Below are 26,934 nucleotides of genomic sequence, written 5' to 3' on the forward strand. Positions count from 1 at the left end.
TTGCTGTAAATAATGTTGATGTTGTTTCCGTGTCTTGTTGAAATGCCAGTTGGACTCACAAGTCACGTCACGGTTTCTTTTCCAGACACGCGGCCGTTTCAGTTTTCAGGTGGCTGTACATTATTTAATTGACTTCATTAAGGGTGTAGTACCACCTTTTAACCACACCGTCTGGGCGACGTTCATCAGCCGTTACAACCCAGAGGGGCGCTGTTTCCCCCTTTTTGAAACCTACGTATACTATGTAATCCGGTGGATAACGCTTATTATCTTTTCTCTTTTAGTTGTTTGTCGGCCCATAGAGGTACTGATTCAAATATTTTGGCACACATTTTAGACTGTAGTTTGGAGTTGTACTAATTAGTTAAACTCTTCCAGATAATAACAATTTAGTATCACAAAAACAGTCGTGAAATGTAACTTAGCAACCACTAAACGGTTGTTCATATTAAAACTGAACAATACGGTAGAGTAATTATTACAGTGCCACACAGACAGACTGGTTCTCTCTTCCTTTCAGCGTAGGGCGATTTTATTTTGAAAGTTGCAACAGGAAGTTTTGTATTTTATTTGCGCAGGCTCCGCCGCCGCGCCTCCGGGGCTGTCAGCCAATCACAGGGCAGAAGAGTCTTAACCGTAGCCACGCGACGACATTCACGTGTAATGACAAACGCCGGTGGAGTCTCAAGTCGTCTTCTCAATTTTTTTTTTTTGTCCGGTTCCCGATAAAGTAAGAAGTAGCGCGCGGTGTGACTTTTTTTTTTGCGGTGCTCGTAGTCCGTCTCGTGAGCTGTCGTAGCCCCCGTTTGACTGTTTGTCTTCCGCCGGCGGGGGGGGGGGGGGGACGGAGCACAAAACGCCAGCTGATTGAAAAGCTAGGCTAACGTTGAGCTACAAGGGGGGGTGGGGTAAGGGGGGGGGGGGGGTGAAGATGAGCGTCATCAGTTTAACGATTCAGTTCAACTAAAACTGGCCTTTTGGATCATCTTGAACGAGGTCGCTGCAGTAGGTGGCCTTTATACAGCAGGGACACAGGTCGAGGTTGAGGATTTGATGATTTGTCAACATTAATCTGATTGCCCTCCTCCCCCTTCCTCCCCCCCCCTCCACACCCTACCCACGAATTTAAGCGTGGTCTGGTCTATATTTAGACCGAGTCAGCAGCAGGTCAGAAGATCATCTGAGATGGGTCCTGTCTGCAGGGGTTTGGCAAGACCTGATTCACATGTCATGCATATGTCGATATTTACATTTTTAAGCTAAAAAATACTTCTTTTTTTTAATTTTATTTTTTAAAAGGACATATTAATTACTGTTTTAGCACAGAGTATGACAACATTTATGCCACTGATCCACGTTTTTGTTTTGTAGGAGGTGTTGCCATGCTGCTGGCGCGGTTGCTGAGGGGTGCAGCGAAGCACGCCCGGAACGGGTCACCTCGCAGAGCCGGGCACCCGACCCGGGGGGCGGGCGGCGTCGGCCCGTCCTCACCCCAGTCACCCGGCGGCGGGAGAACTTGCGCTTCGTCCTGCGCCGACGGCGACCGCCCCAAAGTCCTCATCACCGGTGGGTAAAATCCGCACGTCCTCTGCAAAGAGTCACGACGGCGCCGTGTGGTCACTGATTTCTTTTGCCGTCACAGGAGGGCTTGGGCAGCTCGGGGTGGGGCTGGCCACGCTGCTGAGGTAAGGACTTTGTGTCGCCTCTGATTTCAATCCTTTCTGTAGCATTTCCGAACGCGGCAGTTTGTTTGTGTTCAGTAGCGAATAGTTGAAAGGCTGCACTTCAGCCAAGAAGAATTTACAGTGAATTTGATCGCGCAAAATGACATCGTGCGCTGAAACGGTGAACTTCAGTGGTACTGTAAAAATTAGAAACGACTACAAATAACACAAAAAAAACACAAATAATTTCTAAATCATCCCAAGTTTGTTTTTTGTTTTTTTTTGCTTTATGTTCTGTAGGAAAAAAAAAAGCACATCAGACAACATATACACCGATATATTTGTTACAGGCGGATATTGGCAGATCAAATCTAATTACAGATATCTCCAGAGTGATGCTTAAAGGCTGATTACAGTTCCCTCCTCTGATCGTGCTGATTTTCCACCTTTCAGGATGCGATTTGGAAAAAACAACGTGATCCTGTCGGACATCCGGAAACCCCCCAACCATGTCTACCATAGTGGTGTGTAGCACTCTTTTCACCGCCTCTGTGGATTTCCATGTAAAGGTACAGTTTATTTACGTACCTGGGAGACGGGGAGAAACAATCGGAAGAGGCAGAGATGCGTAACTTTGAGTTGAAGTAGTGAATCGAAGGGAACGCTTTCCTTTCAGGCGCTCCGTTCACACCAGGGCGGCACGAATGCACAACATGTGTGCCTTAATCTCTTGGGGTCAATCTTTCCGCGGGTGATGCTGTTCAGACAAGCAAACTATTGTGTGCACGTGTGCTCCACAGGCCCATTCATCTTCTCAGACATCCTGGACTACAAGAACCTCAGGGAGATCGTGGTCAACAACAACATCAGCTGGCTGGTCCACTACTCGGCCCTGTTGTCCGCTGTGGGGGAGGCCAACGTGGCGCTGGCTAAGGAGGTCAACATCACCGGTACACGCACTTCTTTAACACTCGTATCCAAGTGCGTCCAGAGTTGTCTTGACATATCGCACTCACGCGCACAGCCTCCCCCCTCTCTTCGCAGGTTTCCACAACGTCTTAGACGTCGCAACCGAACACGGTCTGCGCTTGTTTGTCCCCAGCACGATCGGTGCCTTCGGTCCGTCCTCGCCCAGAGACCCCACCCCTGATCTGTGTGTGCAGAGACCGCGCACCATTTACGGCGTCTCCAAGGTCCACGCAGAGCTGATGGGCGAAGTGAGACACGCGCAGATACGATTCTCACAAAGGCAGCGTGGGTGCAGGAGAGGTGTTGATTTTTTTTTATTTTTTTTCCCCCCCCTCCCTTCCTCTCTCAGTACTACCACCACAGGTTCGGCCTGGACTTCCGCTGCCTCAGGTATCCGGGCATCATCTCGGGGGACTCCCAGCCTGGAGGAGGAACCACAGGTGAGATGGAAGCATTAACAGGTGCAGCCTGCTCGGTCTGGCTCCGCCCACCCGCTGGACGGAAACCCTGTTTCCGTAGGTTCGCTCAGCCACTTGGAAAGGAGATCAGCGGGCGTGGCTCGGCTAACTTTAAAACGGTTTGGATCTGGTTTTGAAATGACACCACCTCCTCCCTCGTTTGCCTTCGTTTCGTTTTTCTTCTTCTCTCACCAGACTATGCCGTCCAGATCTTCAATGCAGCCGTGAAGACCGGTCACTTTGAGTGCAACCTACGCGGTGACACACGGCTTCCTATGATGTACATCGGTATGAAAGACTTCGTGTTAAAAATCGCCAACGTGCGAACGAGTGTTCCTTCCCCTTTGACTCGCCTTCACCCGTGTTCCCCCTCCTCTTGACCAGACGACTGTGTCAGGGCGACTCTGGAGTTCCTGGAGGCTCCCGCAGAAACCCTGGTCAGCCGCACCTACAACATCAACGCCATGAGCTTCACGCCACACGACCTCACCCGGGAGATCCAGAAAGGCCTGCCTGACCTGAAGGTCACCTACAACGTGGATCCCGTCCTGCAGGCCATAGGTGAGACTTCCGTGTGAATGAATGGAGGATGACCCGACATCTCGGCTTCATACGATACCGTAAACAAATCTGTCTTCTCAGCGGACAGCTGGCCAATGGCGCTGGAGGACAGCGCAGCGAGGCGGGACTGGGGCTGGAAGCACGAGTACGACCTCCCAGAGCTGGTGCAGACTATGCTGACTCGCGTCACCCCGGGCAACCAGCTGGCACGAGCCAACTGAGCAGCATTTCTGTAGCAACTCCATCCAAGTGAATGTAACATGCAAGGACTTAAGAGCATTTGTAGCCTTTACCATCACACTGTAAAACATTGTCTTAGCTTATCAAAATCACCAAAACCTTGAGAACATTCAGTCTGACAACATATTTCAGATATAAACATCAATATCACAGGAAAAAAAAAAAAGACATTCCAGACTTCGCAATATCGTACGAGGTGCGAAAGAGTTCAGAGACTGTTGCGTTTTGAACAGAGTGCAGTGATGCATCCAGAGCAGAGGGACGAACAACCTTCGCGCTGGATTTTGCTCCGTGCGACTTCTTTATGTTCCTCAAAATGAAGTTCAGGCTGAGGTTTTGACACTGTGGAGGAGATCCAGCACTAAACTTACCAAAAAAAAAAAGATCTCCAGGGGCAGGAGCTACACAAGGGATGACGGCGGTCAGATTTAAATCAGGTTGGGTTTTTGGTAATAATCAGCGCACTCTCTGACCTTTTAATCACATCTCGTATGTTTGACTAGATCTGTGCATCCATCTCCATGTCTCACCATCTTCCTCCTCCCTCCCCCCGTCTACCTCTCTGCTCTCTGCTCTCTGTCCATCCATCCAGCTCGAACATGCTGGAGAGTTTAGTTCTCTTTCTGAATGTGTATAAGTAAACTCCCAGCTTGGGACAGCAAGCGCCTTAAGTGGCCCTTCTGCCGTCCTCGCGACCAGTTAGCTTTTAGGCAGAGAGCTGCACTCCGACTGGTCACCTCTACGTACTGTAATCCTGAACACTGGAAGGCTTTACCTCTGCTGCTGTCGCTGTGGAAACTGTTACTAGTTCCTGCAGGCGACAGTTTACAGGTGCTTAGAAGTCAAAGCGGACAAGCTTGTAGGAGCTGCTTGACATTTGGCACCGCTGCGTTTGGTCATTTAATTTCTATTTGTTTGTTTATTAGGTTGTTTTACGTTTAGAAGCTGGTGCTAAACACTCATGAATGTGAATCAAATAGTGTATTAGCAATCACTTTCTCTTTAAGAGGAAAGAGTTGTGTTGAATATTGTTTGTTTTTTAATATTTATTATTTATAATGCTGTTCTTTGCATCTTTTCATGTTAAATCAGAAGGATGACTATTTATTTTAATAAATGCTCTAAAGAAACGAGTTGGTCTGACTTTTCCTTTTGCAGACACTCATAAATACACTGAATGGACATGATCATAAAGCATAAGGTTGCTATGGTTACGCAGTCTTTTATATTTCCTGTTCCAGATGTTCTCCCACACAGGAAGAGGATCAGAAATGTCCCCCCCCAAAAAAATCAACAAACTTGAGCATCCACATGTAAAAAAAAAACAACGTAACATTGTCAGTGTTTACCTCCAGTCAGCTTTATTCTGAAGTCCTGTCCTCACGCTGCATTCCCAGAATTCTTCACTCATGGCTTGCTTTGTGGCTTTGCCTTAGCCGAGGGGTCTGTAAGCCGGCTCGTCTTGCCTGTATCTGAAGGAGCGGTGGGGTTCTGGCGCCTCCCTTTGGCCGAAGCCGCCTCCTGCAGTTTGAGCTGCAGGATGTCGCGGAGCAGAGCGACCTCTCTGTTCAGACTCGCCTGGATCTGCTCCTCTGTGGCCTTCACTGCTGCACGGACCAGATCCAGCAGGCTCTGCACACAGAGGCACGCACAAGCCAGTCACAGATGCTTTCACTGCTTCTCGGTTAGTCTGAAATCTCTGTGCGAGTCCCACCTTTTGAGGACTGTCCTCCGGGACACGGATCTCCTCCACCGTGACCCGGGGTCCGGCTCGGAGACATCTCAGCTCTTCTTCCTTCTTCTGCAGGGTCGAGCCGAGTCTGACTTGAGGCTGCCGAGTCTCCCACTTCTGCTGATATGTGCCCTGCAGCACAATCATGTGACGTGTACCAACGGTGTCCCACAGCCTGAGTTACGACTTTTTTAACATAATCTGACCAGAATCCACCCACAGTAACAGTCTGCGGTCATGTTCACACGGAAAATGCAACGTGTTGGTGTTTAGCAGGTGTCAACTTGTTCGCCATCTTAGTTTGGCTTTTAGGCACACCAACACTTGCTCATAATAAACGATAGCTGGGGCTGATGGGATCACCGAAGTTGCGAGAATTTATCTTGAATGTTTAGCTCCAAATTTCACAGTACTGACTGACTGACTTGTGCTGGTAAAAGCTTGGTAGACCGACTTTATAATCAACAGCAGTGTTTATTTACAGGCTCAAGTCTCTCCTCACACACTTTCCTTTATACACTGTACTTGTACTTTCTTCCAGATAAGGAGATGCCAGTAGGCCTGTAAATAACATTTTGTGTACAGTTCAGGAGGTCATTGCATTTCCCTGAGGATCCCTTCTACGTGGTAAAATGTTCCTACACTATTCCTGGATGGACGCTGGATCTATTTCCTGAGGTCTGAAGCCTCTGTCGATTCTCTTACGCACTTGGAAAGGCAGAGTGAGGTGAGGGACGCTCAGTTTGTTTGCAGCCCGCATAAAGCCGTGTGCAAGATTTAGCGGCATCTAGTGGTGAGGTTGCAGATTGCAGCTAACTGATTCTACAGGAACAGTGAAGCTCATGAAGAACGTGAACGTGTCCTAACCTGTGCCAGAGGACAGGGCGGGGGCGGCAGCTGCACCTCCAAGTGCAGCTGAGTGACGGACACGTCCTTAACTCCACCCACCACCGCCTGGAGGAGCCTCCGCCGGGTGACCCAGGTGTCCGCGAGGTACCGGGTGAACTCGTGTCGGTGGACAGGAGTGAGGTTCGGCAGGCGCTCACGCAGCACGTCTCTCAGCAGGGACGACAGTCTGCATACGTCGAGACCTGATGGACGGACAGAGGAGGTTTAATAAACCAAACTCCCGGCAAAATAACATCCAATTTTGGCTCTGAAAAGGAACATTAATCAAAAGCCAACATTGTCTCCAAGCCGAGGCGCCAGGGCCAGAATTAATAACACAGCATGATGAATGTTTTAATAAGACACACGGAATGAATCACTGTGAGTGACTCACTCACGATTTGGATTCCAGGGCTGAAAAAGAACATCTGCATGATCAACAATAACAGCCATTGATATGAGATTTGTGTGTTTCTATTGCAGGAACATGCAGTGAAATACGAGCTTCGAGAGCCATCAGACCGCACAAGAGTTCTCCCTGCTGGCTGTGACCTTCACACCGCGTCACCCTCTACGTAGCACCCCCCTACGTAGCCTGTTCTCACCCCCCAGCTGTGGGAAGAGGCCCCTGGCGACGGCGGCGGCCCGGATCACGGCGGGCCAGGGGAAGCCTCGGTCCGCGGCGAACACGGCGACGTCGTACACGAACTCCTGATGGAAGCGCCGGCGCTCGTCGCAGAACTCGGGCCACGAGAAGTGAGCGCTGAGCCTCTGCACGCCAGCGTCTCTCTGAAACACGGGCGTACACGTGAAGCATTGACGTGAGAGTCCCGGTTTGGTCGCTGTGACTGATGTATTACAACATATGACATTATCAGATGATTAATAGTGCAGCATCGGCGTGTCGGCAGCATGTTGCCGTTGCAGCCGCTGCAGGAGGAGCTAGTTTGAACTACTTTGTATACAGATTTATACACAGGGGTGTGGAGGAAATTCTGGTTTTTTTTGGACTTTTTCTCCAATCTGTGATTTTTCCCTGAGACACATTCAATTATTTAAACATTTAGCCTGCTGGAATGAAACCATGCCAGAAGTTTGGGGAGAAAAATCATACCCTGGGAATACCCAGAACATGCTGGAGGGACTTTTAAAAGCTTGTTTTATAATCATCGTCGTCAGGACAACTGTCAAATAAAGACAGTGTTGTAAAAAAATGATGAAGTAGCATCAAATTTAAATACTTAAGTAAAAGTATCTCAAAATAGTGCTTCAGTGCAGTACTTGAGTAAATACATTTAGATTACATAAGTTCATCATATTACTTTTCAGATTTAACTCAATAAAGTGCAATTACTCAACAGTACAATGTGCTTCAAGCTGACTGTCACTGCAGCCAGTTTGAATGGTGCAATTGTCACATTTCCGGCGGTATTTGAAGGCACCGCTGGACGACGGCTCTCGGTTCGTCCGAATTGAAATCAAAGCTTCAGGAGTTCATTCACCGGCCGCCTACCTGGAGTCTCGCCACCGCCGCTATTTCACTCTCCGTGAGGGAGTCCATCCTCGACACGTCCATCAAGTCCGGCGCACTTGGTTGGCATTGGAGACGGACGCGGGTGCGTAGGTGCGACGTGCTGACGTCAGCACCTACGCACAGCGTCAAAGCAGCTGGCGGAACGCGTGGAGAGATTTCTGGCGTGTTGTCGGTATCTGTCACAAAAACAAAACAAAAATAATAAACAGCTTTATATTCAGTTGTAATTACATCATTATACACATTACGTTGTGAATCTGTCACGCAGCTGTTAACCTGCGGGGTTTAGCTGACACGTGCTATTTGTGAGGTTTAATAGGGAATTTATTATTTCGGGACAGATGAAGTTTGAGTCTCTCCTTTGGGTTGTCGGTGGGTTTGTTGGAGAGCCGCGGAGCTGCTCACTGATCATGTAACACGCTATGGTAACAGGGCTTATCAGTCCAGGGCCACAGATGGCTCAGTCACGTCTAATCCTCCTTAACACGAATCCAACCTCTTCTTCCTTCCCTCGTCTTCTTCTTCTTCCTCCTCTCTCCTCCTCCTTTTGTTCTCCGCCAAAATAAAACAGGACAGAGGAGAGGTGGTTTTCTCATGTCGAGATAACGGAGTCAGATTCTGTTAATCGCCAAAATGTGTTTATAGTTTACAGATTCCGGTCGTTTGCTGAAAAGAATAAAAGCTTTATTAAGCTGATCTCGAAAGAAGCTGCCCCACTGTCTAAATTGTGTGTGTTTATCACATAGAAAGACGCAAAACGTTAATAACGGGAATTCATTCCACAATAAAGCCTGATCTGATTTGGTATATTTAATCAGAATAATGGGGAAATATGACATTATTGTGGGAAGGCATCAACATCATTTTGTGATGAATTCAGATGATTCAATCCTTAAAAGATATAACAAATAAGAAGAAACCTAACCTCTAAAATTAATGTTGTTGTTGTTGTTATTGTTATCAGCCTATTGCTATCTTGCCTACTTGTTTTACTTTTTTCTGGATGTTTTGATTCGGTTGTTGTAGGTTTTTTTGGGGGGTTATTATTTGTTTGTTGTTGTTTTATTGTTTGTTTCTACAAGTCCGTCCCACCGGATTTGCTGCGCGAGGCCGAAACGCGCGGCTGCGACGCATTACTTTGAAAGTCTCGGCGTGCTTCCGGTCTGCAAGCCGCCGACTTGTCGCGCGTCCAACTGAACGTGCGCCAGACAGTGTCCGGGGAAGCTGAGCGCGCGGCTGTACACCGGCTGCTGCAGCTGTCGTGGCGGTCCACGCCTCGTGATCTCGTGCTCGTGGAGTTTATTTCGTCATCATCAGCATCACTTTGTATTGGATCGGTGATCGGATATTGATCCCCAAGCCCTTCCTGTCGGTATGAATCCACACTGGTAAGACTAAGATTTATTTATTTATTTATTTATTTTAGTCCCTGCACCTGTTGCTTTACAAACTCCTGCAAAAAACATTCAAACTGTGTTTTAAAGGAGGGTCTTTATGATCAGTGCGTCACCATTTATAGAGTTTCTTTACGCGTGAGAGTGAGTTGTGAGTCACGCACCTGCTTATTGGATCAGAGTCAGGAGGGATTGAGCAGGTACACAATGGAGCGAGTGGACCCTCCAGAAGTAGGCCACAAATCATGTAATCCCCCCCCCCCCCCACCACCACCACCACCACCACCCTGCTCCCTTCTCCTACCTGTGTCATGCTGACTGCACGGCTGACGATGTGTCAGCGTTCACACAACTTCTCCCGGTCCTGGGTCCATTTCCAGGAGACGAGGAGTCCCCTCCATCCTTCAGCGTCGCCACATCAGAGAGGTTTATCCCTGCAGGATCCGGAGGCTCCGCCTGAACACTCCTGTGTGACATCAACAGACAAAACGCGTGATGGATTCCCTGATTTATCCACAAGGAATACCCATTAACATCCGCACGTCTTCCCACAGAGCAGCCGGCCTGATGCTTCACTCCTGTCAGCGCAGGAACTACTCATCCCTGACTTCCTGTCTACCCAGAATTCCTCCGAGGCCCACCTACTCCCCCTCTGTCTCTCACTGAAGCTGTGGAGCAGATACAGATTGAGGATATAAATTACATACATCTAAATTATGCAATGCAATTAAATTTAAAGGCCGTGTAGAGCCCGTGAGGGGAAACAATAAGGACTTTTTTTTTTTTTTATATAATAACAAACTTTTACAGTAATCCTTCAATTTTTAATACAATTCTGGCACAACCCAGCTTCCAGCAGGAGCTCTTTTGGAATTAATGACACTTATATTTTATTCAATAATAACGATAACAGAGTTCCACTGAAGATAGCATCCATGTACATGCTGTACATAAAGCTGCGCTCATCAACAGTAGCTCAAATGACCATGCGTGATGTGAACAGGGTCAACCCACAGATAATCATCACCCAACTCTGAAGGTATCACTATCAACATATTATTACTACCTAATATTGGCATCGGCCCCAAAAAATCCAGCATCAGCTGGGCTCTGACGTACATCGATTTAGTGTCATAGAAGTAAACAGGACGAAAACAGTTCAAAGGTGACGTGTAAAATCAAACTATGAATGTTTTTTTTGTTGTTTTTTTTTTTTACTCCTGATACTGGAGTTCGGCCTGATTGTGATGACGGTCATGATTCGCTCATTATCGACTTCCTGCCAGCAAACAACAACAGTCTGCTGCGATGCCGTTCAGCCGGAGCAGTTGGTGTTTTCAGTGGTTTCTAGACAGGAGGCTCCCTGCTGGCAGACAGATTGTTGGTAATTACAATCCTCTCAGAATATAACCGCGTGTGTGTGTGTGTGTGTGTGTGTGTGAGAGAGAGAGAGAGAGAGAGAGAGAGAGAGAGAGGGGCAGCAAAATGAATAAAATCTCAGATTTCAAAATAAAAGCATTGTATCCTGCACATCTCACTGTCCATCCGACCTCTAACCTAAAATTTGTCTTCTTCACCTTCCTGTAATTTTGCTGACACAAATCAACTTGCTGATGATTATTAATTTGTCTCATCACCTTCGTAAAAAAATAAATAATAATAACATAAATATCACACCCAAAATAGGGAATAAGCATGTGTTTCCTCTCCTGGTCACATGTCTCATTAAAATCTTGGCCTCACCATAGCAACCCCCTCCATCACAAACACACACACACACACACACACACACACACACACACACACACACACAGGTTCTTAAGCAGGCTTTTCGTTCTATCCTTAGCCTCGCCTCTCCTGTCTTCTCACACCTGATTACTGACTGCCATTTTACCCAGAGAGCTCTGCGACCCGGCACTCGGCTGCACATTCCCGGCGTCTGACTCGAGCTGCGGAGACAGCCGCCTCGCACACACACGCACGCACACACACACACGTACACACACACACACACACACACACACACGCACACACCGACTCCTGGTGTGCTTACAGTAGATATCCACAAATTTCCCCTCAGTTTTTCCACATCTCTTGGGACCATGTTGCCTGAACATGTGAGTAGTAAACTTAATAGATGGATGTATGCCGGTTAAAAGGTTTTCAATTAGTGGAAGCGGCTGTTCTTTAATTCCTTTATGATGATTTTAAAAAGGCATAAAATAGTTTGAAGTTGTTGTTTAGATGTAAAAATAGGCCTGTAGTTATATGTAATATGCTGTTATTTACTGTTGGTGCTTATTAATTGTTAAAAGTGTCTCAACTTGTTGCTATAATGCTTAAATGGTTGGTGGATGTGAAGTCCATTAATCGATCAGTCCTGTGCCATCAAACTATTCAGCAACTGTTAATATAATTAATCATTTTCTGTCATTTTTTTAAAGGAAAAAGGTCAATCATTTGTTAGTTACAGCGTCGTAACTGTAAAAATGTACAGTTTTAAAGTGTCATGTACGATGCAAACTGAATATTCTCTCCTGTGCGACGAAACAAGAGCTTTAAATACATTTGATTGCTCTCGTGGATTTTTTTTTTCGGGTATTTTCTGACACTGTATAGATTAAAAAAAAAAAAAAAAGTAGCTCTGTATTCAAAAAAATATGATCTAATTAACCAGTAATTATAATAATCACTAAATTTATTGTGTTTTAAATCTTGAGACATGAAAACAAAAGTAATCATGAATCAGTTACTAAATGTGTTGTAATGGGAACACGGTGGAACCACATGATGTTGGATTAAGTTCCCTCGTTAGGCCTGAGCAGGGGAACTAAATCACACTGCAAGTTTTGGCCTATGCAGCTCTGTCTCCGTGTCACGACAGCATTAATCCTAAATGTTAAGGTGGACACCTTATTTAAGACCTGCAGTAAAATGATATTCCTCTTTATCACTGCTTTTTGTTGGTCGTTTCTGATGATTTGGACATAAATAGCATCACTTTTGCCTAAAATGTGAGATTGACTCCATCAAGTCAAAAAGAGCGTCACAGACGATTTATTTGTGCTGTGTTACCTCGGTAACCAATCCAGCTGTGTTTTATTTGAATATTGTGTCGTTTACTTGGAGTTGAATGTACATCTATATATATATATATATAGAAATAAGATGATATCCTGGATGCGAGGTTATTCAGAGAGACGGAGCTGAGGAGGGATTAAGAAGCACAGAGTCACGTTGGGAGTCTGCAGCTCAGAGCGCTGATTTGGCCTCGGGTCCGGCCTCCTGGGACTCTAAAGCCTGTTAAGCCTGCTGATAACGTTCACCTTTTGTATACCGTGTACTGAAAGTCATTACAGTTAACAGTCCAGGGTCACGTCATTAACATCCTGCTGAATATAAAATGGGATATTTCCCTCCGGGTTCGAGCAGGTCGAACGGTTTTCAGCTTACACCTGTTTTTACTGCGGTTTATCGTCACCTCATCAGGATTTCGGTAGATCTGGGTTTTGTACATATTTTACTGTCTGTTCAGCAGGTATGTGAATACGCAGACGTCCAAATGCTCACAGAGCCAACAGGTGCTTCGTAAAGTTATAAAACTAAGCCAAACTGTACGAGAAGCGGGGCAAACTTTTCACGTCGCACGATGCCAGGACATGTTTTTTTTGTTCAAATAGAGTGGAGATGCTGGATATCTTTGATGGATCTTTTCTCAGACAAACGTCGGGCAGAAAACATTTTGGGAGAATAAGAACGAGGGGAAATGTTTTTTTCTGATCATTTAAACGACACTGAATGAGGAAAGTAAAACATTACGGTTAGTTAGGCAACAAACAATTTTGATTACATAATTGCTTTTCACAGAGTGGTTTCTTCTTGTTGAGCCCTGACATGTCAGCTGTCCTGTTAGTCCGGAATCCTCCTTAAACACCTCGACATCCTGATTACCATTAGTGACCTTGTGAGTATAATTAGAGAGTAGGTGAACAGAACAAGAAAAGGACATGTAACACCGAAAAGATAAGAGATGAAAACTTCCTCTTTTGAAAACAATTGAAGCAGGCCATACTTTGTCACTGCGCTTCTTGGTGCCGCAATACCACATTTTAAGTCCACATACACATTGTGTAAATGACTGTCAACAGGAATAAACACATTTTTTAGAAAACGTGGTGCTTTTTTAATGTTTAATTTTGGAGTTTTGTCAGAATAAGCTTTGACCGCACTGTTTGCAGTAAATTAAATACAGTGTTGGCTACTTTATTATCTCTGAGCTACGGAAATTGGACAAGCTATTCTCTCCGAAAGGCAGATATTTTGTCCTTTTCAATTCAATTCAATTCAATTCAATTTTATTTATATAGCCCCAAATCACAACATAGGTTATTTCATGGCACTTAGCACATTAAAATCCTTACAGCAAGACTTTGCAATATTATACAGAGAAACCCAACAATTCAACAATTCCCACATAAGCTAGGAGGGGAAAAAAAACCCTCCTCTTTAAGGGAGAAAAACCTCCAACAGAGGGAAGGAAAAACTCCCTTTTGACAGGAAGAAACCTCAGACAGAACCAGGCTCAGAGGTGGGCGGCCATCTGCCTCGACCGGTTGGGGTGAGAGGAGAGCAGAGAGAGAAAAGGACAGCAGAGAGATACAAGAGAAGAACTGTTGGTGGAGACGACAAGCGCAGGACAGAGACATGCAGCTCCATGACGGGACATCTGCAAAAGAAAGAAGAGAAACTACACGAGCGAAGGAACTGAATGGAGACAACAGACAATAAGAAAAAGCTATGGGAGAGAAAAAGATGGTGAAAGAGTCAGTTAAAGAGTAGGAGGAAAGAAAAGAAGCTCAGTGTGTAACGAGGTCCCCCAGCAGCATCGGCCTATAACAGCATAACTAAGGGTTGGTTCAGGTCTACCTGAGCCAGCCCTAACTATAGGCTTTATCAAAAAGGAACGTTTTGAGTCTAATCTTAAAGCTAGAGAGGGTTTCTGCCCCTCCAACACAAACTGGGAGCTGGTTCCACAGGGGAGGAGCCTGAAAACTGAAGCTCCGCCTCCCATTCTACTTCTGGAAACTCCAGTAACCACAAGTAGACCAGCGTACTGAGAGCTTTTCATATGTTTTAGTAGGAGTCCGATCAGGTCAGGATGAGGCACATTAGTGGGGACAGGGGAGACATTTGGTTACCTCCGCGGATGATGTTGGGTCCAGGCTGCTGTTTTCAGGGACAGGTGTAACGGACTCTGCAGCACTTTTCTGAAAGAAGAAGAAAAAAAGAATGAACAGTCGGTCAGAGCCGATCGCACCTGACAGATTTCTGGTTGCACGTGCATTTGGAGCCATATTGTCTTATGCTTTTCTAATTTCAACGGCCTCTTTCTATGTGTGTGTGTGTGTGTGTGTGTGTGTGTATCTCCCAGGTGTGTGTGAGATCGCAGCATGAACTCGGTCCAGACTGGGATGTGGGACCCCCACCCCCCGTCTAAACATGCCTCTTCCCTCCCGCCGCCGCCCCGCTCACGCCTGACCCACGTGACCACAGCCACACCGGCCAAGCGGATCACCTTCTACAAAAGTGGCGACAACCAGTTCGGCGGCGTCAGAATGGCCATCCACAAGCGCAGCTTCAAATGCTTCGACACCCTGCTGGACGACCTTTCTCAAAAGGTTAGAGGGACTGATGTGGTCACAAAGGGATTTCTTTTGAAGCTGCGTGAATACTGTGCTTTCAACTTTTCTCCCCTAAATTTTCATGGAGGACAATCCTCTATTACAGATAAGTTAGATATGTATTTGAGTGAGTATGTACTGTATGTTTCCACACGTAGGTGCCCCTGCCGTTCGGCGTGCGGACTGTGACCACCCCCCGCGGCACCCACACCATCAAACACCTGGAGCAGCTGCAGGACGGCGGCTGCTACCTCTGCTCTGACCGCCGTCAGGTTAAACCATTAAACATGTGGGTGGCCAGCAAACACCCGAGCAACTGGTACCATCAAAACCGGAGGCCTCAACGGCCGGAAACCTCGTCCACAACGCCGCCTGGACATTCGCATATGCCTTACAGGCAGCGGCGCATCCTGCTGGTGAAAAACAGCGAGCCGGGGATGAGGAGGAGCATGGTGCTGAGCAGGAGGTCCACCAGGAGCCTGAGAGCCTTTCTGGATGAGGTGTCGGAGGTGATGCAGTTTCATGTCCGCAAGCTCTACTCTGTAGAGGGACGCCGGGTAAGGATTCATTTGTATTTGTGTTTATTTTACAGAGGAGACCCCGGTTTAGTAAAAAAACAAACAAAAAAAACCTGACAGTTTGATTTTCCTTTCCAGATCGACAGCGTACAAACCCTGATGACTTGTCCTGGTGTGCTGGTGTGTGTCGGCCGGGAAGCCTTCAGTCCACTGCTGGTAAACTTCATCAGGAAGACCTCAGAGGAAAAATTGCCCGGTCTGAGCTCCAGGTCCCCCGGTCTCGGCCCCCGCACTCCTGGAAACGGGGCCCGATCCCCTGCTGCTCAAGGAGTAAGGTCCCCGCCTCACGGAGCTCAGTCCAGAGCCAGCGAGTACAGCGAAGGACTTGAAAGCAAGAAAAATGGTAAGAAGAATCTACATACACACTTTTGGGTCCAATCGCAAAGCAGTACAGGGTGCAACAAAACGTATAAAAAAAAGTTACTTCAAAGGTGCTATTCTGTTTTTCCTTACAGTTAACTTTGGTCTGGAGACCAAAAAGAGCATCATCCACCCTCGCTCCGATTCCTCAAACCGCTCCGCCCGTTTCTCTTTGTCATCTGAAAAGTCTTACAGCAACGGTCTGAGCGGGAGAGCTGGCAGCATGAACGACGACATTGAAAAGCGCGTGCTGGTCAACAAAGACGGCAGCCTCTCGGTGGAGATGAGGGTGCGTTTTCACCTCCACAACGACGAGACAGTCCAGTGGTCCACGAATATTAAAAAGACCCCGTCTCTGACGAATGAAAGTTGCCCTATGGGCCAGGCCCAGTCCCAGTACCTGCAGCAGGGCCAGTCAGAAAGCTGCTCTGACCCTGATTCCATGACCTATGACCCAGAGGGGGTGGACTACTCCAGCCAACCCGGACAGTCTGCGATGGAGGGCAACCACTGCCCCTGTTGCTACCAGCGGCAGGAACAGCAGTACGACTTGTGGGAAAACCCCGTGCACAGCCGCAAACAGCCTCCCGTCCCACCCCCGCACACATCCGGCCACACCCACACCACGATGCGACACACCCACTCCTCGAGCTCGTCCTCATCGTGCAACTCCAGGAGGGTGTTGCGCTGCCGAGCGCGACTCTCCGCCTGCAAGGACGGCTCAGATTCGGAGCAGGGCCAACTAGTCCAGGAAGAGGTGTGCGTGACGGAGCAAGTGGAGCACCGGGTAGAGATGGAGCAGCACGGGGACACCCATGTCGAGGTCTGCAAGGTGAGCCAGTGCTGCAGTCGCAGCGAAGTGGTCGCCACTCATGGTGAGATAACGATGGAGGAAGAGGAACGCCCGATGTCGGTAGTCAGCAGCACCTCACACGTCCTCCAGTCGTTGAAAGAGGACCAGGATCATGAAGATGATGAAGACGATGAAGATGACGATCTGCCCCCCAGCGCCTCGCAGTGCTGCCACAGCATTCAACAATCCCCGGAGGAGAGCGGAAACGGGGACGTGCGTGCAGCTTCCTCCTGTCGCTGTGGAGCATCAACCGCAGGGGCGGAGGAGACTGACCGAGCACCGAGCGCCACGTCTAAAGTAAGCGAAGCCAGGAATCCAAAATCAGAGGAAGAAGTGAAGGCAGGTGGCGACGAAGAGGTAAAAAGGGTCCTCAGTGGCTTGTCCGGTCACACGGGACTTTCAGCAGTCTCTCAGAAGTCAGGGCTGTCCGGTGTGTGCTCGGACTGTGGGGGCTGCAAACGTGCGGTCAACTCTATTTCTAATAGCAGAGCGTCACAGAGGTCCAATTGTTCCAACCGAGCCTCTCCAAACCCAGAGAACACCGACGGCAGCAGCGATGATGCTGCCTCCGCTGTGTCCACACAATCCAACAAGAGCAACCTCACCAATGGGCGCCTCTCTGCTGCATCAAATGTCTTGGAAGTCAGAGCATCTAACAATGAGCCAACAGGCAAACAGGAAGAAAGGGCTCCGAGTGCCGCCTCAGCCACAAGCCAAAAGTCCAGCAGATCGAAACTGTCCGCCAAGTCCGCCAAGTCTCACAAGTCCACCGCTGAAGCTCCGGATATTACTTCAAGAGAGGAAGCAGAGGGAGAGAACGCTGAAGAAAGAGCAGTCAGCTGCTTGTCAGACAAATCTGGTGCTTCAGTCAAGCCGAATAGGTCGAGCTGTCAGTCAAGTACCAAAGCTGCATCCCCGGCAGTGGATGAGGACGACTCGAACAAAAGAGCTGCCAGCAACCTCTCCGTCAGGTCGAATGTTTCTGCCAAGTCTGGAAAGCCGGAAAGACCCGATAGTGTCCAATCAGCTAAGTCGATTGTTTCGGCAAAGTCTCACAGGTCTACTAGCAGTCATCGTGCAAAGGCAGTATCTCCAAGTGGCCCGGCAGCCGATGAACCCGTCATAGACGTGACTGGAGAGGGGGAAGGAGCAGATGAAGAGGAAAGAGCAGTGAGTGCCATGTCAGCAAAGTCCAATTCCTCTGCCACGTCTAATAAATCCCATAAGCCCACTGGAGCTTCAGAAAAGTCACTTTCTCCAAGGACAGGAGATGGAGGGGACGGAGATGTAAGGGCAACAAGTCAAATGTCTGTTAAATCGAACAGGTCCGTCAAGTCTACAAAGCCATCCGAGCCCAATTGTAATGGCATTGAGATGCCGGCCTCTCCGACCTCAAAGGTCGAAGAGGAGGTCGAGGAAGCGGGAACACAGCAGAGGCCAGAAAGTAAGATGTCGGCCAAATCTGCAGCGTCCTCCAAATCTCATCGATCTGGCTGTAATAAAAACACAGGAGAAGCTTCTGAAATTGCAGACGTTACAAAAGATGCCGAAAACGCTGAGGACCGAGCTGCCAGTGCTCTATCCGCTAAATCAGCTTCCTCTGCAAAGTCCTCCAAGTCCCGGAAGTCCAAACAGACCGCAGCATCTCCAAATCCTAACGACGCTCACGTTCCTTTGATTGAGACGAGCAGAGAGGACACGCAAAATGAAACTCAAGAGCGGGCGGGGAGCGCCATGTCTGTGAAGTCTAAATCTTCAATGAGGTCCAGGACTTCCCACAAGGCCAGCAAGAATCTCTTAAGTCCGAACGTTGTCACCATTAAAATGCCAGGAGGACCAGATGAGGAAACGAAAGAGAGGTCAGCGAGCGCAGCATCAGTAAAATCAAATGCTTCACCTGCTGTATCCAAGTCCAATCATAATGAAACGGCTGATACTGCTGTCGCTGAAACAGCAGATGAAAAGGAAATCTCTCACGGCCACCTCTCACCCAGGAAAACCCGTTCACCACGGACCGCATCACCCACAGCTCCATCCACCAAAGGTTCTCCGTCCCCGGTGCAACAGCTGCTGCCGGGCCCCGATGCTGGAGAGACAAGAGGACCTAGCACCTTGTCCGTTTACTCCGCCACCTCTTCTAAATCTGACAGATCCAGATGTCGCTGTGGGGTAACTTCAGCACTCGAAAAGGAGAACAAAGAAAAGGAGAGCGACGACAGCAAAATTGAGGAGACTTCTGAGCGAGCTGCCAGCATCCTGTCGTCCAGAAGACAGAGGAGAGAATCCGGAGGAACGGAGCCACCTTTGAGTCGCAACTCATCGGGATCGGTCTCTCTCGGCCTGCCAGAGGAACAGGACACAGCTGACTCAGACAGCGGGAAGTCCAGTGTTTCATTTCACAGAGACAGTGAGAGTAGGGGGAAGGCCCGAGTCGTGACGGTAGCTCCGAAAGCCCCCAAAAGCCCAAACGGGTCCATCAGGTCTCAAAAGTCCAACGCCAAGAAAATCGCTTCATCTCACAACACTCCAGCTGTTGATATCCCTACTATTGAAACGCCAGGAGCAGGTGAAGATGAAGGCGAAGAGGGTGGAGAGCAGCACGCAGGGAGAGCAGACAGTCATATGTCAGTCAAAAGCAGCAGGTCTCACAAGGCTCCTCATCACGGTCATTTCAAAGCAATAGTTCTGAATCTTACCAGTAAGTCTAAAGAGAACCTCGCCGGCGGCGGCTCACCCAAAGTCGGAAATGACGTCGAAATAGAAAGTGTGAAGTCTGCTTCGACAACAAAAGCCAGAAATCTGGAGAACAGGACGTCATCGGCGAGGTCGTCAGCAAGTGGTAGAGTTCGGAGCAAATCGGCCGCAAGCACCGCTGTTAAAAATACAGCTGCTGGAGAGACAGCGAGTAAAGACAATGAAAACCAGGACAGCAGTAGACCAGCTAGTGGGGCCAAAGGGAAGGAGGACAATGTCTCCCAAAGTCCCTGTTGTCTCAGGCCTGCGTCGGCTACTTCACGTCACTCCGAGTCCAAAATAAAAGCCTCAAAGCAAGCGAACGCGCAAAAGGTCAAATCCAACGCAGATGACGACAATTGTAGCATTAAAACATCCACTTCTCAGAAGAAAGAAACTCCCATCAAATCCTCAAGCCCCTGTCCCGTACACAGCCCCGAACGGTCCAACGGAGTGGAGACGCACAGCGAAAGCACCCTGTCTCACTCCCTGTCTGCTGCCGACCTGCTGAAGGAAACCATGGCTGCTTCACGCCCAGACAGCCAACAGTCGAAAGCCAGCAAAACCAGCGACAAACCCCGGAGCAAGAAAAGTGGGAGAGGTCAGAGCTCCAGGAATCTGAAGGATCAGGAGGAGGTGCTGGTACTGACACCCGCCTGTCTGCCCAATTCGTCCCCCAACGAGGTTGTGAGCGACTGGCTGCGCAGCATTCCTGCTAACAGCAGCGTGCTGGCTCTTGGCGACGAGCTGAACGAAGACGGGGACGAGCCGAAGGAGGAGGAGGAAGAGGAGGAGGAGGAGGAGGAGGAGCAAGGGACGCCTGGGGAAGAGAGTTCTGAAAAGGAGAAAGTGGAGACGGAGGAGAAAGCCGGGCCTGAAGAGGAGGAAGAGAAAGAGGAGGAAGCTCAATGCGATGCGGCCCAGGAGGAGAAGAGTTTGGATCAAGCTCCAGGTGATATAAAGGGGACTTCTCTCTCCGGTGCCCCGTTGCCGAGCGACGAGATGCTGGCCAAGAACTGGCATTCCTCTGCTGCCGTGATGAAAGTTCTCCTGAACTCTTCTCTGGGTCGATGTCGGAGCCTGCCTGAGGTCAGCCTATTAATTTTTGTCACGGCAGCGCAATAACTATTGACATAATATGACTTTTAAACAGACAAACCCTGTCCTAGTCTAAAGTTTAAACGTTTGAAATCAGCGAGTGTAAAATCCTGTTTAATTCACACTAAAGTTTTAAAGTCAAAAATACCAGCATCATTTAGAAATGTAACATGATCTGTCTTCTCTGAACATTTGCCGTCTCCTCGTAGGTGTCTCCGGTTTATGGTCGTAGACTGAGCACATCAGCCAGGGGGCTTCTGGACTGTCTGACCCAGCTCCAGCTCATTGAACCCGCGGCGGGCCTCGGCTGCAACCAACAGAAGAGCCGCAACCACCAGTACGAGGACATCATGGCCATCCTTCACTCCCTCTGGCTCACTGAACCGAGGGACACCGAGGGCAAGGACGGCGGCCCGGAGCAAGTGACGCCGCCGAGGTCGTCGTCCGGCGTGTACATGAGCAGCGGCTCCGGCAAATCAGGGAAGGACAACAGAAACCAAGAAGGAGACGAAACGCCTCCAAAACAGTCCGAATCTTTACAGGATAACGAGGCGGCGGAGAACGTTCCAGAAGAGGAGGGAAACGCAGCGGAAACTGAGACGGAAGCGGTGGAGACGTCTGCAGAGGAAGCTCGGGAAGACGCAGCAGAGGAGGCAGTGCAGAGTGAGGAGCAAAATGCAGTTGATCAAAGTCCGGACGCCACTGAGAGCCGTTTTTCATTCGACAAGAGCTTCGCCAACGAAAGCTCCAAATCCCCCACCGATAACGAGCGGGAGATGCAGGAAGACTCGGGCTCGGGCTCGCCCTCGACTGTCCTGCGAGCGCCTTTGTCCAAAAGACTATCGCAGGACCCCGATCCGGTGTGGGTGCTCAACCTTCTGAAGAAGCTGGAGAAACAGTTCATGAACCACTACATCAACGCCATGGTGGAGTTCAAAGTGCGCTGGGACCTGGACGACAGCCTCATCCTCGACACCATGATCTCCGAGCTGAAGGACGAGGTGAGCCAGCGCATTCAGAGCAGCATCGAGCGGGAGATGAGGAAGATTCAGAGTCGAGCCGGGAGAGGCGGGAGGTCGCCCCGGCCGCCGCAAGGAGGGCACCTCTCCAGGGAGTCCACCATGACGGAGAAGAGGCGTAAAATGTTGAAGGTAACTCCACCACGAGTCCTCTTTACAACCTTAACGTGATACTACTGCTCGAATGGCGTCAAATATAATGATTGATTCTTGTTTTAGGTCATGAAGAACCAATCGGTGAAGACCGCCGACTCCCTCAGTGACGGAGAGACGACGGGCGAGTTGGACCACCAGCGCAACGAGGACGACTACTGCCCTTGCGACGCCTGCGTGCGCAAGAAAATGGACGCCCGGCCTGCCAATGCAAACCCGTTGGCGGCCGAAGCACCGGTGATGATGGAGTTTGACCTCCTTAAGATACTCCAGCTGAAGAAAACCCCGTCGCCTGCGTCTCCCACCGCGCCACAACCGTCGACGAAAGCCAACAGTGCTGATGAGGCGGGGAGGAATTTAGAGGTAGTCCAAGAGGAGGAGGAGGAAGAGAAGGGGGAGGAGGAGGAAGAAGAGGGGGAGGAGGAGGAGGGACAAGAAAAAGATGAGGGTCAGGCAGGAGAAGAGGAGGAGACAGGAGGTGAAAAGGAGGAAGATAGTGCAGGTGATGAAGAGGAGGAAGAGGGAGTAACAGGTGGGGATGAAGGTGACGAAGAGACATCAGAACATGGAGAGGAAGAGGAAGAGGGACAATGCCAGTGTCAGTGTGCCGGGAGTGAGGAGGAGAGCGACAAAGAAGGAGAGGGAGAGGGGGAGACAGCGGAGGGAGAGGAGGCTGACGAAACGAGCAACAACGAAGATGTTGAGGAGAGATCAGGGGAGGAAGAGGGGGTGAATGTGGAGGATGAAGGAGAGACGGGAGGCGATGAGACAGAGGAAAACGAGGGGGGGACAGGACAGGAAGAGGAGGAGAGTGACAAAGGGACGGTAAAAGAGGTGACCGAAGGCGAAGGAGAGACCACAGAAAACGCAGAGGGCGAGGAAGAGGAGGAGGAGGAGAAGGAGGAGGAAGAGGAGGGAGAGGAGGAGGAGGGGGAGGAAACTGCAGCGAATGAGGAGTCATCGGTGGTGGAGGAGTTTGTGGAGGGAAACGTGAGCGGGTCGGCAGAGGCGGAGGATGAAGATGACGGGGAGGACGGCACGGGACAGGGAGAGAGCGAGGAGGCGACGTCTGAGGAGGGCAGAGCCTCGCAGCAGGTAAATACACCAGATGATAAAGAAGATATTTTATAGTTTATTAATCTGAGAACGATGAGAATAAACTGAGTGGAGTTTCTTTTTAACAGCTAAAAGTGAATTAAATTATTTATAATGATGGAAGACGAGGGTTAAAAGATAATTCAGACGGGGCAACAAACGTGACCGGACCATCGACCGTATCTAAAAGTGGACGAGAAAACACTGTTACGTTTTATATATTAATATATATTAACTCCTAACATCCAATGAAAAACGATCTTTCACAGCCTCGATCATTGTTGACGTCAAGACATTTCCCAGGTCATAGGTCGTGGTTCGTGTGGACTCTCCTCATCAACACCGTAAACATGACCGCATTATAAAGCAGCATTATACTTAAAGATGAGTGGGAATGTCAGCGTTAAGGATGCAGGTTTGCCATTATCCTGGAGAGTAAAAAAAAAAAATATATATACACTGACCAATCAGGTTGCTGTCTTCCTGTCACTCGATATCCGCGGCCAATCGGAGATGGTGTCTGGCCCTTTGACCCAGGTGGACTCAATCTCTCCTCGTTAACACACTGCCAGAGAGCACTTTTACCACAAATATTCATCACATTTACCTTTTCCAGAGGCAGAATCTAAACACACAGCTCCTAAGTGAAATTACAAAACAAATAAACACCCGCTTCTTTAACATGATGACAGCAGAAAACGAATGAATACCCCCCCCCCCCCCATAAAGCCATCTTACAGGGGAAAGTGCACTTCTTCTGAAAGGGCCAGGCAGGTCAGGGAATTATAGCCCTCACCTCGTGTGCGCCTATGTCTTCGCGTACATAATACCCCTGGGAGTGGAGGAAGTGGTCTCCATGACAACGTGCATTTAAAACACGCAAGAAAAACATCCTGCAAGAACGTGTTTACTGTTGGTTTTACCTCCAAGTTGAAGCGGTAAAGAACCTCTGAACTTGTTGCCCTGTTTACAACCTTCGTGAGCTGTCAGACTTTATTAAGTGTTCCCAGATCCCAGGATTACTTTTGGTAGAAGTTTACATTATCCGAACTGACACGTAATGACCGAATCACCCGAAACGACCCGAGGATCGTTGCTTTTTGCTCCGCGTGTGGTCGGTTGCCCGCTTCCCCTCATTACGTATTCTTTGAAGTAAAATTTGAAGATGCGGTTCCCTCATACGTTCCTTTCTGCATTGTTATTTTTATTTGTATTTTTTTGAAACACCGCCTTGCTTTAAAGAGGAATCTGACCTACTGCAGCCTGGCCACTAATTCTAAGCCTGTGGGAAAAGATAATCTCGCCATCCAATTAGACAGCCTGAACGAACCTGTTTTGTTTGGCAGCTTCTCCTGACGGACGTCTGCTGTTTTTGTCCGCCACCAACTGTCTCCTGGGAAACCGTTCTCACAAGTTCTCACGCGTTAAGTCGGTCAGAGAAAACAGAAGTTTAAAGCGGACGAGGTCGACTTTTGGTTTTTCACTGCAGATAAAGTGAAACTGAATTTAACACCACCCGTTAGGTTTGCTGTATAACCAACTTGCAGCTGTAATTGCTGACACTCTGCTGCCCCATTAGTGGCCGGTGCAGTTAATTACAACTGCTCAGAGATAATTTGCTGCTCTTGTTTAACCCTCAGGGCCAAGGCGCCACTGTTTGTGTGACCGAGGGAGAGGAGGCAGACGCCGAAGACTCAGACGAACGGCCGAGTGCTGAAGAATCAGGACGCGAGGAAGGGAAAGACAGTGGAGGAGACGCAGATGAGGAGGACGAGGTTGTCGAGGATGCCGTCGAGGAGTTGAGGCCCGAGGAAGAGGCGAACAAAACGAAGGACGGTGCTCTTCTGCACCAGTTCACCAGGACCTCGATGGAGTCGCAGCCCGGCTCGCTGGAGGACGTCGAATCGCCCTCGAACCCCGCAGACTCCATAGAGGTGCCCAAAGTGGGCAGCGGGGCGTCCACCGGCGGCACCGGGGGCCGCAGGAGGAGCCGGTCGCCTGCTAGGGTCAAACGACGCAAACCCAAAGTGGACGACGACGACCTGGACAACTTTTAACTTGCACCTCGGGGTGCTTGGGGAAGAGTAGGCGGCGGGCGAAATCACAGACTTCGTGAGCACTTCTCGCTCCTTCAGGGACCACGCCGGTAAACTTTAGTCCCACTCTGTAGGTTTAAAAAGAAATTTGGGCAGAAAACACTTTGAACACTTGAAGCACTTTTATCGCTCCAGATCTGGTGTAGGAGGAGTCACGGTGAGAAACGTGCACGTCTTTAGGAACCTGAAACTTGAAACCACCACCTTATCCTGTATGAATTATATTTGTATATTTTTGAAGTAAACTGTATGTATGAAGGCATATGTCAATATATTTTCGAACTTCAACTTTTGGCACCGGCGGGTGGATTCTGTGAACTCAGTTTTGTGTTCAGTGGACCACAGGTTTAATGTTTTATTGAACTGTATAGCCATGAATATACCGAGTACCTCGAGGACTTGTTAGTTCAGTAGAACCCGTGTATCCGTACTTGGTTGCGTGTTTATTTATCGGACTGGATTCTCAGGGCAGCCGGCTTGCTTTAGAAAGGTCATCTCCCAGCTATTGCATAACTACCTGCTTAAATCTGGAGCCTGTTAAGAAGTCCTGTGTTTAAACCAACACAAGCTCTGTGACGTAATCTGATTACCTTCAAGAAATTGTTGGGACTCTTTTGGGAAATTCGCTGGCTGAGAGTTGCTGTGGATGTGCGGATTGATAACTGATAACGTGTTTATGCGCTCATTACGAAGCTTAGTTTGCCGAGTCGTGCTGGACGATGTGGCCCTAAAATAAGATGCTGGTATTTCAATGCATTTCAATACTCTTGACAAAATACCCCAAAAAATATCTAAGATGAATTAAAATAAGTGTTATAGTTTTACATGTCAGCTTGGAGGCAACAGTTTGCCTCAAATATTCATTAAAAAACAAACATATCATTATGTAAAGTTAAACACATGTTGTAGGGCATCACGTTACGCTGTGTAACTACGTCACATCATTACCTCAATACATTGGAGTATTACCATTACTGTGATAGATATTTATTTAAATTATACCGTAAATTGTACTAATTATCGTGTATGCAAAACGACACACCCCTTTCGGATTAGTTTAGCACAAAGACTCAAAACAGCTGGAAACAGCTGGTCTGGCTCTGTTCAAAGGTAAAACCACTGCCCATCAACACCTCTGTAGTTGATTATCAGGCTGATGTCAAACCCTCCCTCTGCTGCTCTTCCTACGTGCGAGTTACAAGCTGTAGATTCAGGCGGGGTTTGTAATAACCAGCCATGTGAAACACCGGCGTGAAGCGTGTTACTGATATGCCTTACTGTATCCATGGTTACGTGAAGGTTGACGGACGGGAGCGGAGGCGGCGATCACGGTTGCGTCTCCCGTCTTCTGACATCTCCCCTCTCTGCTCGTGGCTCATCGCCGAGCCCGTTGGAGAGGCTGGACTGGGTCAAAGCTGCTCTCTGAAATGCTGGAAATCAGACTGTTCGAGACCCCCCCCCCTCACCCAGTAATTTAAACCCCTGACCGAGCTGAGTGAGCTGGGCTCCAGGCTCACACCCGGAAATGTAGTTTTACAGCAGAGACACTTTGCTAATGGTGAGACTGTCTTCAGGACAGGGACGACGTGTTCAAGTCCTGCTGCTTAGTTTGACATAAGCCTCCGGTGTGTGGTACCAAGAGGGTGTGTGTGCCTATGCTGCTATTGGTCCCTTCAGCTGCCCATTGATCCGTGTCATCACTAAGTGAATATTATGTACCTATAGAGCAAATACACACATGAATGTACTAATGTTAACATGAATAAAATAAACGCCCAGGAGGATGATTCTTTTTTTTTTTTTTTTTTTTTAACTGACTTCATGCCAA

At 48.6% G+C, this 26,934-nt stretch overlaps 3 protein-coding genes across 5 annotated transcripts in view; 2 read left to right on the plus strand and 1 right to left on the minus strand.

Annotated features, from left to right (window-relative positions):
- cunh8orf74 (chromosome unknown C8orf74 homolog) overlaps nt 1-16,013 on the minus strand; it is a 96,107-nt gene extending 80,094 nt beyond the window's left edge. The window contains exons 1-8 of the mRNA XM_069166350.1: nt 15,795-16,013; nt 14,639-14,707; nt 9,745-9,906; nt 8,026-8,222; nt 7,118-7,301; nt 6,492-6,715; nt 5,607-5,756; nt 5,242-5,524 (exon numbers count right to left, since the gene is read on the minus strand). Coding sequence (XP_069022451.1) covers nt 5,300-5,524; nt 5,607-5,756; nt 6,492-6,715; nt 7,118-7,301; nt 8,026-8,088 — 846 coding nt within the window. The 5' untranslated portion in view covers nt 8,089-8,222; nt 9,745-9,906; nt 14,639-14,707; nt 15,795-16,013 and the 3' untranslated portion in view covers nt 5,242-5,299. The remainder of the gene's footprint in view (nt 1-5,241; nt 5,525-5,606; nt 5,757-6,491; nt 6,716-7,117; nt 7,302-8,025; nt 8,223-9,744; nt 9,907-14,638; nt 14,708-15,794) is intronic.
- On the plus strand, nt 631-5,016 carry LOC138208468 (L-threonine 3-dehydrogenase, mitochondrial-like). Of its 3 annotated transcripts, XM_069166347.1 has the most exons (10): nt 631-730; nt 1,372-1,566; nt 1,643-1,685; nt 2,118-2,188; nt 2,465-2,614; nt 2,709-2,881; nt 2,983-3,073; nt 3,287-3,379; nt 3,476-3,652; nt 3,734-5,016. In XM_069166347.1, exons 2-10 carry the CDS (start codon nt 1,383-1,385, stop codon nt 3,871-3,873), a joined length of 1,122 nt encoding a protein of 373 aa, XP_069022448.1. In that variant the 5' UTR covers nt 631-730; nt 1,372-1,382; the 3' UTR covers nt 3,874-5,016. The 3 variants fall into 3 exon arrangements, with proteins under 3 accessions (XP_069022448.1, XP_069022450.1, XP_069022449.1); XM_069166348.1 differs by lacking the exon at nt 631-730 and having other exon boundaries at nt 965-1,566; XM_069166349.1 differs by lacking the exons at nt 1,643-1,685; nt 2,118-2,188.
- On the plus strand, nt 9,324-26,878 carry rp1l1a (rp1 like 1a). Its single transcript, XM_069166345.1, has 8 exons — nt 9,324-9,434; nt 14,872-15,118; nt 15,280-15,678; nt 15,778-16,042; nt 16,155-20,734; nt 20,953-21,894; nt 21,982-23,010; nt 24,651-26,878. Exons 2-8 carry the CDS (start codon nt 14,891-14,893, stop codon nt 25,065-25,067), a joined length of 7,860 nt encoding a protein of 2,619 aa, XP_069022446.1. The 5' UTR covers nt 9,324-9,434; nt 14,872-14,890; the 3' UTR covers nt 25,068-26,878.
- Nucleotides 26,879-26,934: the final 56 nt, after the last annotated feature.

This window comes from Embiotoca jacksoni, unplaced genomic scaffold (genome assembly GCF_022577435.1).
Source record: "Embiotoca jacksoni isolate LCO1_2020_lvr unplaced genomic scaffold, fEmbJac1.0.p SCAF_38, whole genome shotgun sequence".
In the NCBI taxonomy this organism is placed as follows: domain Eukaryota; kingdom Metazoa; phylum Chordata; class Actinopteri; family Embiotocidae; genus Embiotoca; species Embiotoca jacksoni.

What these genes read in the sequence shown, in the direction of transcription:
- LOC138208468 (XM_069166347.1), top strand. Translation starts at nt 1,383, where the DNA reads ATGCTGCTGGCGCGGTTGCTGAGGGGTGCAGCGAAGCACGCCCGGAAC. An exon ending in CAACCATGTCTACCATAGTG is followed by an intron (nt 2,189 to 2,464) that starts GTGTGTAGCACT and finishes TGTGCTCCACAG; the next exon opens with GCCCATTCATCTTCTCAGAC. An exon ending in TCCCGTCCTGCAGGCCATAG is followed by an intron (nt 3,653 to 3,733) that starts GTGAGACTTCCG and finishes CTGTCTTCTCAG; the next exon opens with CGGACAGCTGGCCAATGGCG.
- rp1l1a (XM_069166345.1), top strand. Translation starts at nt 14,891, where the DNA reads ATGAACTCGGTCCAGACTGGGATGTGGGACCCCCACCCCCCGTCTAAA. An exon ending in GATGTCGGAGCCTGCCTGAG is followed by an intron (nt 20,735 to 20,952) that starts GTCAGCCTATTA and finishes GTCTCCTCGTAG; the next exon opens with GTGTCTCCGGTTTATGGTCG. An exon ending in AGGGCAGAGCCTCGCAGCAG is followed by an intron (nt 23,011 to 24,650) that starts GTAAATACACCA and finishes TTTAACCCTCAG; the next exon opens with GGCCAAGGCGCCACTGTTTG.